Source organism: Abramis brama (genome assembly GCF_963993115.1).
Source record: "Abramis brama genome assembly, chromosome: 7".
In the NCBI taxonomy this organism is placed as follows: Eukaryota; Metazoa; Chordata; class Actinopteri; order Cypriniformes; family Leuciscidae; genus Abramis; species Abramis brama.
In genome coordinates, this window is record NC_139969.1 from 12,355,536 (window position 1) to 12,369,257 (window position 13,722).

General features: G+C 40.2%; 1 protein-coding gene across 3 annotated transcripts in view; it reads left to right on the forward strand.

Annotated features, from left to right (window-relative positions):
- Nucleotides 1–1,243: 1,243 nt before the first annotated feature.
- Nucleotides 1,244–13,722, forward strand: part of epha4a (eph receptor A4a) — a gene marked incomplete at its 3' end in the record, with an annotated part of 40,810 nt that continues 28,331 nt past the window's right edge. For all 3 annotated transcript variants that reach the window (XM_084119061.1, XM_084119062.1, XM_084119063.1), the window contains exons 1-3: nt 1,244–1,435; nt 2,541–2,608; nt 4,886–5,549. In XM_084119061.1, coding sequence (XP_083975187.1) covers nt 1,336–1,435; nt 2,541–2,608; nt 4,886–5,549 — 832 coding nt within the window. In that variant the 5' untranslated portion in view covers nt 1,244–1,335. The remainder of the gene's footprint in view (nt 1,436–2,540; nt 2,609–4,885; nt 5,550–13,722) is intronic.

Here is a 13,722-nt window from a genome sequence, read left to right on the forward strand (position 1 = left end):
TGAAGTCAGTACTCTCCTTTGCAGTCCATCCATATGCAAACACACTGTTGTCAAAGTTGTCAGCACACAGTCAGTCCCGACACCCGTTACAGGATGTAGATTGGCTCATCAGGTGGGCGCATATAGTAAGACAGTGCAAAGCGTGAAGCGAAATCGACGCATCTGCTGCTATTGATGGAACTACGATAGAAAAGACGCAACTCTGGGTGTGGGCGTCATGAAATGCTTGATTGACAGGGGCTGGAGAGGTCGTGGAGTGTAGGCGTCCAGTTGATAAAGGCATAAAGGGTCTCACACTAACATTTAATAACTTTTAGTCTTTGCAGCAACACAAACTGAATAGCGATGCTAGATTCGCGAATGAATCGTTTTTTTGAGTCGGGTCTTTTAATGATGCAGTTCACAAAATCGGTCTGAACAATTCGTAGGCTATCGGACTTCTTTTTCGGACACGATAAACATAATTATTTATAAAATGTAATCGAAAAATTAAAGAGAAATAATGTGTCTACATGTGGTCTTATTGTAATGCCATGCCGGCATGCAAATGACGCAATTATCTCCCAATACTAACCGACTGATTTGCGATAATGAGTCTCTCTACTGAGACTGTAGCACTGAAGCACTGCAGAAAATGGTCTGGTTTACGTTTTGAAGCATCTTCCCACTCATAGTTTTAGAATTGTTTGTTTTAATTAATAATTATTGGAGAATTCTGTTTCCCCTGAATAAAATGCCTGTTAGTAATGAAGTATTTATACACGAACTAGCACGTTTAGAAACTGGCTTATGTCCGAGTGTTGTGGATTAGAGGAATACATTGCAAACACTAGACGGCGCACTTGCTCTTCCCACAATAGAGCTGGTAAACTTAACTTTAATGCATTGCGCGTTCCATACAGTCTTTTGTATGACGTATACAGATATAATAATCATGATCAGGACATTTCCCATATATTGTGGACCAAGTTCTATATGTAAAGAAGAGATTTAACAACAGCATCTCTCTTTCTTTCTCTCGCGTTCTCTTTCACGCGCACACTGCATTAAATCTCTCTCACTCGCGCGAGCTTAGTTTTTTTATGATACGCAAAATATTAAAATAAGACTTTTTATACTTCTCCAATTCTCCAATTATCATATACCTGGAAAATGGGCTGGCTTTTTCCCCGAATGGACAGACTGTTGACTTTTTGTGTCTCGCTGTGACAGGCAGGTCAGGCAGTAAAGATCCGCCCCTCGGCGGTGTTCAGCAGTGCATCACTCTCAAACGCTAATTCCACCGGGACAGACGCAACTTCGGTCCGCACGCGGAGCGGAGGAGACGCACACGAAATGACACCAATGGCTGCGCTTGTGTTCACAGCGACTTTTGCGCTAATAATCTGGATACCGACTTTCACATTAACCGCACGGGTCTACCCTCCTAATGAAGGTAAGGATTTACCAAACCAAAGGAAAATCTTTCCAAGAGTTATTTTTTGTTGTTGTTTGGGTTAAGATTTGAGACGGTATAGAGTGGCACACTGCTACGACTGACGTTTATTTCTTTATTTACCATTTGTATTTTTTTATTTCGAGACTTTATCCCGTCAGCGAAAAGGATTTTTAGAATTTTTCTCCGAAAGTCCCTTTGGGGATCTCCAAGTGTCTGTGGTTCCCAAATCCGCAGATCCTATGGAAGACTGCGGCGTTTATTTCATCAAACGAAGTTTAAACTCGGACTCTATTGGGAGGAAACACTCTTCTAATTTTGTCTTCTAATTTTGTTGGAATTATTTTTTATCTTATTTATTTATTTATTTGTATTTCAAGAAATGTGCTTGGATGACCAGAATGGACATTTAGGCTAGCGTATTCGAATAATTTGATGGAAACTTGCACGACTCCTTTATTATTTTAATTTATTTGGAGTGTTTTCTGAAGCGAAATGTACGAAATTCGTCCATCATAACCAACAGAGACACGCACAAAATGATTAAAGCACTTCAGTATAATACAGACTTTAGTCTCTGTTAAACTCGCGTAAATATCTCATTACACTGTACGCTTTTAATTTAGGGTAGGCTATGCTAGGGCTTTGTTTTTGTGTATGAAGGCTATAGTCTACACACAAATAGACAAATTCTGAAACCCTTAGAAAAAAGAAAAGAAAATTACTTGTTGTAAACATAACCTTTTATATATTCCTTGCACATTCACTGTTCACTGACTATGCTCTTCTCTCAAAGGACCGGATTTTGTTTGGACAATAGCCAAATTGGAACACTGATTAAAACAATACTTAATCATGCCACAATCAAACTTTATAAAATACTTATTTTTGCCAAATATATGTGTTATTTAACCATATCCAGTACATTTCCTTAATAAGCATAAATCAGTGTACTTGGAGGAAATGGAGAGAGTAATAACTTTGTACACTTGGGAACAAAAGGGTAGCAAAAGAAATAAGTTGTGACTTAAGAGACAGTTTGGTCAAGTCAAAAAGAGGTTGATGATCCATCTTCAGTGACTCACGGCATTTTGTCTTTCCGCAGTGACGCTGCTGGACTCGAGAACTGTGCAAGGAGAACTGAAATGGGTTGCGAGTCCGACGGAAGGAGGGGTGAGTCTACAGAGTACAGACAGTGTTGTTTTTACTTTTGTATTTGTGTGGAAAAATCTCTATTGACAACTCTTGAAGGTGCTGATCGTCTTGGAAACTATATTTGCACATGAAAAGCAGACTAGAGAATTTAAAGAACCTTTTTTGAGCACAGCGGAATTGCTGCTCCACACTGTACATAAAACAAGAAGGTTTAACTAAGGCCTCATGCTATGCTAAAAGCACACTAAAAATTTATGGAAAACGGCTTAAGATGCATCACACTGTATGCAATCGGTATTTTCTGCATTAGTGCATAGATGAAACACAGAAGACTAATGAGATCTACACAAACATCCATAATTATAAATCCTGACAGATGAAATGGCTTTGTTCTTATAATTTGATGTTTCATACAGACTGAGAAACGACTTGAGTTTAAGTGCTTGTGCTCAGGATAATTCATCTAGAAATTTTATGCTTTGTAATTATAATGTTCATTTCTTTACATTATTTATGGGCTGGCATCTTAAAACTTAAAATTTCTTGGTGTACTATATTTTGCATGTACAACATTAAAGCTTAATAAAACGAGTACAAATAAGATAATTGAAATACAGTATGAAGGCTATGTGCTGATGGTTAACATGCTGAGATTTAAATATTTAGTTTATACATTTTTCACATTTTTATATTTATTTAAAAAAAAAGTATATATATTTTTTTTTGGCCACACTTTTCATTCATATTTGTACTTAATTATAATTATTATGCAGTCAGCAACTGCATGTATAAGTTTAAGCACATTATATATACACATTATTATTGTTAGTGTTGCGATTTAATTAGTACAACATCGTTTAAAAAAAACAAAAAACAACTGCATAAATTAATACATTACATTAACAAAAACATGTACTCATTTTAAAAATATTTTTATTGAAATATTGAAATCAATCTACTCAAGTATAAGTGAAGTTATTTATCTGTGATTTGACTGATTAATTAAACCACAATTAGTCTTCCTTATTCTCTCCGTACACGCTTTGGTTGGTTTCAGGTTTAATAGTGAACTTGGCATTTGAGGATATGTGGTTCCCCCCACCCTCTACTGCTTTATCTCATCCACCCGTTTGATTGACAGGGTCCCGACAGAACCCCCTCCCTCATACAAACGGGCCGAATGTACAGCTTTATCGGTGTGACAGCTGGGATTTCTACACTTACGACTTACAAAGAGTAAAAAAGCGAGAAGAAAAGACAGCGTCATAGATCGTGACAGGCCTTTTCAAAACTCTCCTTCATTGCATACATCTCATTTGAAACTCTCACCAGCAGGAAGCATCAAACTCTAGGCCCCATGGTATTACAATGGCTTAATATGGGATTAATGGTCACCAGGAAGTCAGGGCGTTCTTGTAACTGTTGCTGGGTACTGCATTTGTTTGGTAGATGTGCAAGGGTGTTGGTAATGCTGAATTATTATTGGAAACCATACTTTCACCTTAGTGTTAAGAAATTCACAGCAATCAATCATTTGACGTATCGCCATATCTATCTCCCAAAAACAACTGTTTTTGAAACCTTTGAAAGGCTTAAACAGCACTTTCAGTTCTGATACACAGAAACGGAGCTGAACAATGCTTCAAAGAATCATGTTATCTCAATTATGTTAATTATTTAGCAATCTCCAATAAAATCTTTGTATGGCCAATGAGTTTGTTTGCAAAGAAGTGTAAAGTTTGAGTATTAAAACCGCTTGTCTTAAAGGCATGGTTCACCCAAATATGAAAATTCTGTCATAATTTACTCACCCTCATGTTGTTCCTAAACCTGTAAGACTTTTCTAATGAGGAACGCAAAAATACATATTTGGAAAAATTTTGTTTTGTTTTTTTGTCCACACTGTCAAAATTCAGTGGAGTTCCAGTGCTGTTTTGGACCCAATTCACTTTCCTTGTTTGGACAACAACAGTTGAATTATTCTTCAGAATTTCTTCTGCTTTTTGCAACAGAAAGAAAGTCACACAGGTTTGAGTAAATTATGACAGAATTTTCATTTCTGGGTAAACCACCCCTACTATTCACAAAACAGTGCACAGAATCTGGCAGATGTGTGATTTAAATTCTCATTATCATATCGTAATCAATGAAATCATTGCATCATTGCAGCTGTTGGTCTGTGGTAAATCTCCAGCTCGGCCTGGAATTGTGTGCACCTGCTGTGACAAAAGTCTCCCTAGCAGAATCTCTATAGGCCTACTTACCTGTCTGTCTTTCCCTCCGTCTCTCTCACAGTGGGAAGAGGTGAGCATCATGGATGAGAAGAATATACCAATCAGGACATACCAGGTATGCAACGTAATGGAACCCAACCAGAACAACTGGCTCCGAACAGACTGGATTCCCCGTGGCGGAGCTCAGCGCGTCTACATCGAGATCAAATTCACCCTGCGTGACTGCAACAGCCTGCCAGGAGTCATGGGAACTTGCAAGGAGACCTTTAACCTCTACTACTATGAGTCCAACAATGACAAAGAGCGGTACATCCGAGAGAACCAGTTCACCAAAATCGACACCATTGCGGCAGATGAGAGCTTCACGCAGGTGGACATAGGAGACCGCATCATGAAGCTGAACACGGAAGTGCGGGATGTAGGAATTTTGACACGGAAGGGCTTCTACTTGGCCTTCCAAGACGTGGGGGCCTGCATCGCCCTGGTATCCGTACGGATCTTCTATAAGAAATGCCCCCTCACTGTACGCAACCTAGCCCAGTTTCCAGACACCACCACCGGTGCGGACACCTCATCACTAGTGGAGGTACGCGGATCTTGTGTGGACAATTCAGAGGAACGTGAGGTCCCTAAAATGTACTGCGGAGCAGATGGAGAATGGCTGGTGCCTATTGGAAACTGTTTGTGTAACCCTGGCTATGAGGAACATGGGGGAACATGCCAAGGTAAGAGCTCAGATAACTCCCTCGCTCGAGTTTTTCCAACAGAGCGTTTCACCAGGTTCTGTTATGACTCGAGATTTATGCACCTCCCACATGGAAAGTAAAAAAAATACCCTGATCGCCCAGCAACAATATATTCCATAATTTAAGATGAGATCATTATAAGTGAGGCTGACCCGGATCCACTTTTCCCCTCTCAGGGATGAGAGAGTTTACTCAGATGTATACAGCTGGGTACTCGGCAGATCACTGTGGATTAAGCGAGTGTTGTTATTCGAGAGGTCTGGTTATGATTATGAATCGCCCTGTTTGATATCAAAACACCTCCCAGTGGATTTGCGCATGAGAAAAGTTGGCGCTAATTATTTTGTTGGAGCAACAGCCGTGTGGTTTATGTGCAGAATCCGCTTAATTAGATCATGGGCGAATGCTCTTGTAGCCTTTTCACTCTCGTTCTCATTTTGCTATCTCTCAAGAGCATGTCTGGTGGTTTTCAGTTCACATTAAAGCAAAAAGATGCGATTGGCAAAACACTGAAAGAGCAAAAGAGATAAAAGAAGAAAAGGAGAGGATCAGATAGATTGCTTCTGTCACCAGAGGGTCGTTTCTCTTTCTCCATGCTGGCTTTGATTCCCAGTGTCCGTAGTCAGGCCATACGGCACTGAAAAAGCCATGATATACTGTTTGGGGTAATGCTGAGGTCAGTGCAAGCAAAAAGGAAGAGCCAGAGGACATGTAGACAGTTTGAGCACGCCCTTTCTTTCTTTTCCGTCTGGTCCAGGAGAGGGTCGTCGCTTGAGCGGGGTGATAAACGGCCGACTGGCCAGTCTAACGGCCTTTATTTATGAGCGCTATCTCAGCGGGCTAATTGCATGACAAATACGGGCTGTAATTTAGGGCTCTTGCGGGCTCAAGGGGGGTGGTCGGCATTCACCGCGGGCGATCTCTCTCTTAGTGGATGTGCTTGTGTGGGTGGTTGAAGGGGTACACTGGGAAAGGCCATTCTCATGGATCTGGCCGTTTTTCTTGGCCACTCTTTTATTAGCAGAGCTCGCTGGCAGTGGCCGGGTTCCCCACTCGCTCCTTAGCTTTCCGTCTCTCTCCCTCTGCTCTCTTTTGCCGTTCAGATATGTTGAAATGAAGGAAAGCGGCTGTAATTGACCAAGAGCAGAACGGAGTTTCCACACAGACATTTGGTGAAACGTTTTACTTAAATCACTTCAGGGCTTGCGTTGATGATTTCATTACTCTGAGATATTTGGAAGAGAGCGATTTTGATATTTCTGTTGTTTGGAGTCTGCAAAAGTTTTTAGATTTAATTTCCCAACTCACAAAACAAAACACACAAAAAACACTTCAAGTCATAAAAGCTGTATTGGATCATTTTGGCCACTTGTTTGCACAGTGCTGAACTGTAAGGATGGCCTGCTGGCCCAGAGTTTTAGGTCAGTTGAACAAAACCATCACTTGCTCTTTCAGGACGGTTAGGGTTAGTGCTGCAGCCGGTGCTGAGTCACCAATGTAACATTTATCGATCTTATTCGTAAATTTTTATAAATTGCAAACTATGTTTGGTTTTCTGTGACTTTCTGTATTGTCTATTGTTGTTGCACGTTCTGCTGATCTGATTGTCATCAAAAACACTAGTAGCTGGCAAACATAGAGGTTGAATTTGCAAAAATGACTTGACAGTTTTGAAAGCACAACTAAGAAATTTTGTAAAGAAAACTTTGCACTTTTTTCTAGAAAATATAAAAAATTCAGTGCTAAAAATAAAATTGATCATTCAACTACGGACCAGCAAAAAAAAAAAAAAAAAAAAAAAAAACCTGTTCAGCATTGGTGCATAAAAAATATATTTGTTGTTGAAAAAGGAAAAATTTTCCAAGCAGTTTTTGATATCGGCCAATGCAAAAAGTTGACCAATAAAAACTAATCACAATTCATATTTAGTATTTTGTAGTCAATATTCCAATTTCCTTTTATAAATATCCAGGTGCCTTCTTTACATATCCTTAGACCATCTTCTTTATATCTGTGTTATTTAAGCATGAGCTTGTCATCAATGTCTGATTAAGCCATCACACGCTGTCTTCAGCAAGGCAACAGGCAGTTGTTTCCTCATTGAAGCGGGTTCAAAAGGTGGCTTTCTATCCCAGCATGCAGATGCGAGTCACTGTCTGTTTAATAAGTCTGTGTGTGCAGCCCAGGCCAGGGGAGGGATGCAGAGGTTCACCTTCAATGTGAGGGCTTAGGCGAGGGCGAGAACTTTCTCAATGGGGCGTCCCAAGAACCTTGTGAAAAAAGCCCATTGAGGATAAGGGATACAAGCCCTGTACCCCAGAATGCCTCAATGGGAGCCTCTCCCCAATTGTTGGGATGTCATGATCGGGGATGGGGGTGAGAGGGGAGGAATACTAGACAGGGTCAGGGGTGACCCCTGGCTTTATCCTCCTCTCCTCCCCAAGAGACGGGGGTCATGGCCGAGATTGATTAAGACGTCAAAATTTTGACAGCTGCAGCCTAGATGGACAGGTCCAAGAACAGAGGAGCGAGAGATGGCCACAAAACAGCCGTCGTTCGGTTGGTGAATGGAGCGGAGACTTGGCCAGAGGATTTGGTGTCTTTTCTTCTTTTTAAGAGTTTGCTGTTTTCTCACTGCTCATCTGCTGTGTTGAGTAGGAGGTGAGGATAGAGAGGAAATCTCTGCTTGTTAGTGGGCGTCCGGCGAGCTGGAGACGTGTAAAAGCCCGCTGAGATGCTAGGCTGCAATTAAGAATGACAGCCCACTCTCAGCTTTTCACTACACTGTAAACGTACACGCAGTTTAGTGAAACAGCACGACGACATGGAGAAAAATCCAACCAACACTAGTGAGTTTTCAGCTCTTTTGACAAATATGCCTCTTCAAAAAATGTGCTACAGTATTTCTAAAAATGTACCCCCATGATAGTGTCTCAAAAGAAGTACTGGTATACTGTTACCATGAAACATGTCCAAACAAGCATGGTAGTACCATGGTACAGACCATGGTAGAGAAATTCATGCACCATACTATTTAAATAGTACATCAAGATATTTCAAAAGATAATATGGTATTACTATAGTGCATTTCCAAAAAAACATGATAGTACTATGATACTTCTGTAACATTTACAAAAAAAATATTAAAGAAAATACCATAGGATTTTAGACATGTAGCATAGTACTACCATAGAATTCTTGGAAGTACCATAGTACATGGATTTCAGCAGCATGGTATATTTCAAAGCCATGATACCATATTGGTACCATAGTACCACCACAGTAGGAGGTGATATAAATGTAAAAAAAATAAACTTGGTAGTGCCATGGTACTGTTTGGTAGTTTGTTGTGACACCTTGTCTAAAAATTATATTAGTGCCATGGTTCTTTTTTTGTCAGTGATACTATGGTATTTTAAATGTACCATGCAAGTACCATAGAATATATCAAAGTACCATCTGATACATCACTCAACCATTGTGCCACCGCATTATTTTAATGGGTGCTAATGTAAAACAGCTCACGCATATTTAAGTAATTAGAAAGGATAAAGGGTTTGAAAACTAGAGCATGATGGGAAGGTGTGATAATTTGAAACCATGCTCTTTGAATCAGAACAGACAGCAGTTTGTGTAACTGGAAGGAAAACGATGCTTGACAAGACATTATTTATGTATGTGAGCTGAGATAAACTCTCAAGAGAACGCCGTTTGTATCGACTTCACCATGCAAAAGTACATTTTAGCTTTAATCACACATTAAGCAAATTGGCGTACTTGAGGAGAGGTATTGATCTGGTTTTCTCATGTGTTATTGTTGAGACGCAGCTTTTTTTCCCTGTGTAAACTTTGCACCTTAGCACCTGTATGCGGCTGTGTATGCCTAATTAGAAAAAGCTTGCATGTGTATCTCTTCGCTGTCATAATTATGAGCAGGTGTATGAGACTCATCATCCTCAGCTGTGAGTCGTTTTTTGCTCTTTTCTTTGTTAAACAATAGCCGCCAAAATGCTCCTACGTATGAATATTCATCACTTCCTTTTTGCTTTTGATGGCAAGCACATATGTTGATTCCTGTCACGATCCTCCTCAGTTCTCCCCTATGAGCCCCTCCATCGGCCCTTGAATGGACTGTCAGCTGTCCCAGGAAAGAGAGATGGAGAGAGGTGTCCTTTGATATCAGACAAATACACCATTTGCATATTTCGTCCGTGAAATGCAAAGCCAGCAAACTTGCCTCTCAAAGACAATGGGCGGCTCGTCCTTTCAGCGAGATCGAGCGAAGGTTGGGTCCATCCTCTTCGCTCTGTGATCATGGCAGCATGCTGTATATGTTTGAAATCATTTGGATAATATGATTCGCATGATTAATTCCAGATCTTTTGAATCGGCGGAATCTGACGTTCGTGTTTCGAGTTCAGACACTCTGGTCTGTCTGCATCTCTCTCGCTGTGTCTGTATGTGTGCAATTGCTTGCTCATGTGTGTGTTGTTCTCCTTGACCTCTTCCTGTCTATCATCATCCGGTGCTCCCATACGGAAGCTCCCCTGACAGCTCGCAGCCCTTCAGTTGTCATGTTGTGATGGATGCACCGGGGTTGGAAAACGGCCTGAAGGACAGAACTGGTGGGAAGGGTGAGGGATGGAGGTGACTGTCCCCCTCCTACAGAACTGTTAGCATCCATGCTAATGCAAGTTTATAGGTGACAAATGCCCTTTTTTACTGTTCGTTCAAATTAAATCACTGCATTCAAACTATCATATTGTAGCATATTACATTCTGATGCAATCGCTGTGCCTTTGTGCAATCACAGTCATTTCTATAATAGGATATTTTCTACTTAATTTTAGTATATAACATCATTGATAAATTTACATTTCTCAGGAGGAGTTTTTGAAACTACCTGCTTTTGCTAATGCAAACTAGTCAAACTGTCTGCACCCATGCTAATGTTATCTGACACGAAAAATATTATGAAGAAATACTTCAAATGAAAATGGAGCATGGTGATACCATAGTACTCTTTGAAATATCTTGTAAATTGTCGTTGTTTTCCAGGAGATCCGTCTGTCTCCAGAAATGCCCCCATTCATGGTACCGTTCAGTACCATGGTATATATCAAAGTACCATAGTATGATACCATCACTGTACCTTTTTTGTAAGGCAAAATGCCTGAAATAACCAGATTAAGTAGAAACTATCCAGCGTCTTTGATAAATCCACATAATTTCCCAAGAAAGTCTGTTGAAACTACATGCTAAGCAAAGTTTTGCTAATGTGAACTAGCTCGCTTTCCCTTTTGAGAAATTCTGATAGCGCTAGTCTCATCTCTCTGGTGTTTAATTATATTTTAATTACGCCGTCTGGAACACATTCATTGCTGGATCCCTTGGATCAGAAGAGCTGAGCACAGATCTCCTTTAGCGTCACTGGAACAGCGGTGTGGACAGCACTGTCTCAGCATCCACATGCCAGCGTTTATCTTTTCGAGTGGATGAGCCTTATTGACTCACTGCTTGAGGGTCTGTCCTCCCATTCTTCCTGATTAACCCAGCATCCATTTAGCCGCTGCTCTCCACACATGCTTCATGCCAAAGAGTTTGTGTTCTTTTGACAAGATGTCCATCAACGGCGGACGTGAGCATCCAACCCAGCTACTTTATGCGATCCTCCCCATCAGTTAGTGCCTTGCTCCTTTCTTTTCCCGCTTCAAACATGGAACCCTTAAGTTGGCTTCCTTCCAGAGAAGGTCATAGGTCAGCCTGAGCCTGTGTCAAAGGCAGGAAGGCCCAAGCCATAATTTTCTTCTGAAAGAGATGTTGAAACGGCTGACCTGTTTTATGTGAGAGGGGCACGTTTAACTTTACAGTCAGCATGGCTGCTGTGTGTCTTTGTCTTCGGGTTTGATTAGGACGCTGCCAAAATTTTCTCTGTACAAATGCACCAGATGGAGCCCATGAATGCAGTTGTTCTTTTCTACTAATGAAGTGTTTATGAAGGCCTAATATGAATGGTTTGATTCATGATGATTGATGTCACAAATTAATCTTAGTGCTAGTAGTTTGAACCAAATGACAAAACTTTTTTCTGCAGTGTGAATGACAGGAACTGAAGTGGCTCAGTGTTTTCTCACTTAGGTAAATATGCAAACGTGAATGAAATAAATGTTATTCATAGACACACACAAAAGCACTTTTTGAACTCTCCATTGCACAAACATGCATAGTCGCCTGCATACTCAGGGATTCCTGACTGAAGTGCTCTTCGCTAAACTCACTCTCGGCACTTCTAGATAGGACGTCAGTTAACAGATGTCAATTAGCTGAGACCGTGTCTACAAGAACGGGAGCTGGAGAAAGGACAGACTTAGTAATGGGATTATTTTGGGGGTTGGCAGACCTGTTTCCACAATGCAAGGCAACACTAGTGATTAGCGCAGAGTGGTCACAGCGGCGACTTCACAATGCACATTAATACTAGTAATTATTTGGAGGGGCTGAAGCATGGCTGGATCTAATGCTTGCCATTAGACTTGAGGGTTTATTCCATTCCTGGGGTTTTCGTTAGAGTGGATTGGTCTCTCTCAGACCAGCTGCTGTGGAAAAAGCCACTCGGTTTGTCACTGAACGCAATTAGTTGTGACTTTATGTCTTTGTTAGCGCTGAGAGACACAGAAAGGCGGGAGGGGAAGATGAAGAGCGTTTGCTGAAGCACTTCGGTAGACGTAAATCTCATCAAAGAATTTCGAAACATAGGAATGGGATCCTTATATAGAAGCATTGTAATGTAGCTACACATTGTTGCTTTGCAGTTTTGTTACCAAAAGGTAACTGTGAAATTAGAGAATAATTTGGTGTCCTTGAGGAGTAAAAAGTAGCAAAAGTAGCTAAGCTACTAACTTAGCTACATTTTTTTAGCTTGGCGGTGGCTCAACGGTTTTTAAAATAGTTTAGCAACAACTTTTTCATCAAGTAGCAGTTTAGTGTGACAAAATGATACATTGCTGGCCTTTATATCACATTGAATCGCAAGCTAAAGTTAGTGTCAAACACATAAACAAAAAAGCTTAATTAATGAAGTACCTGCATGGCATTTCACTTCAGTTTTTAGCTAAATATTTAATATACTAAGTATTTCATTTAGTAATTAAGTCATACTAATTGAGATTTATACATAGATTAATTTATTATTTTACAAATCAAATCTTATAATTATGAAGTCTTTTCCTTAAAATATAATATAATTTTAGATATTTACACATTTCTGTCTTTAATAGCTTCAGTGGTGTTAGCTACTTTTTGTTAGTAGCTTGTTGTATTGCCAACTACTTCTTTTCTTCTCTCTCTTTTTTTTTAAGTAGCTTGAATGATTTAACTTATGAAATCAATAGTTAGTAAGGAACCAAACTTATGCATTTTATAATTAGAACACACACACACACACACACACACACACACACACACACACTCACTCCTCCTGGCCTGTAAATGACCCTTAACATCATTACAATGTTGCGTGCCTCCTCTAACACATGTGGCTTACTTAAAAAACCTGAGTATGTTTCCCTTAACAGACTCCCAGTGCATTTTTGTGTGTGTGCACACAGACTTTCGGAATCCAACCACACATGCATTTCTCTTGATTATATTTGCACTACTCAACCTTCAAAAACATACACACGTGACAGAAAGCAAAGCAGTAATTTGAAAAAGAGACTGTTGCGAAGTGTAATTCACTCATCGTTGCCGTGGTGTTGACACATTTACCCTTTAACATCCCTTGCTGGACATTAATCCGAGAATCCAGAAACTCTTTCTGCCCCTTCACCACCTCGTCGGCACACACCTCTGCTCTGAGGCACGAGCTTGTGGCCGCACATTCATAGTAACCACAACCCATAACCCTTTGCATGTGCATTCAGTATGTCTAAGGAATTCTTGCGCTGTGTTGAATTTTGGATCACTTGAGAGGGGAAAAAAAATCTAGTCTTAATGTTGCTTATTTTCACTGTAAGTTGTTACTGCTTTCTTTGGCTCTGATTTGATGCATGTAATCAAACTGTTAGATTTTATCCGTTCCATTTGAGATTTAAAGAGTCTGCCTGTTTCTCCAGTGCAATGTTCTCTATGTCATGAGCTGTTCTTGGTGTTT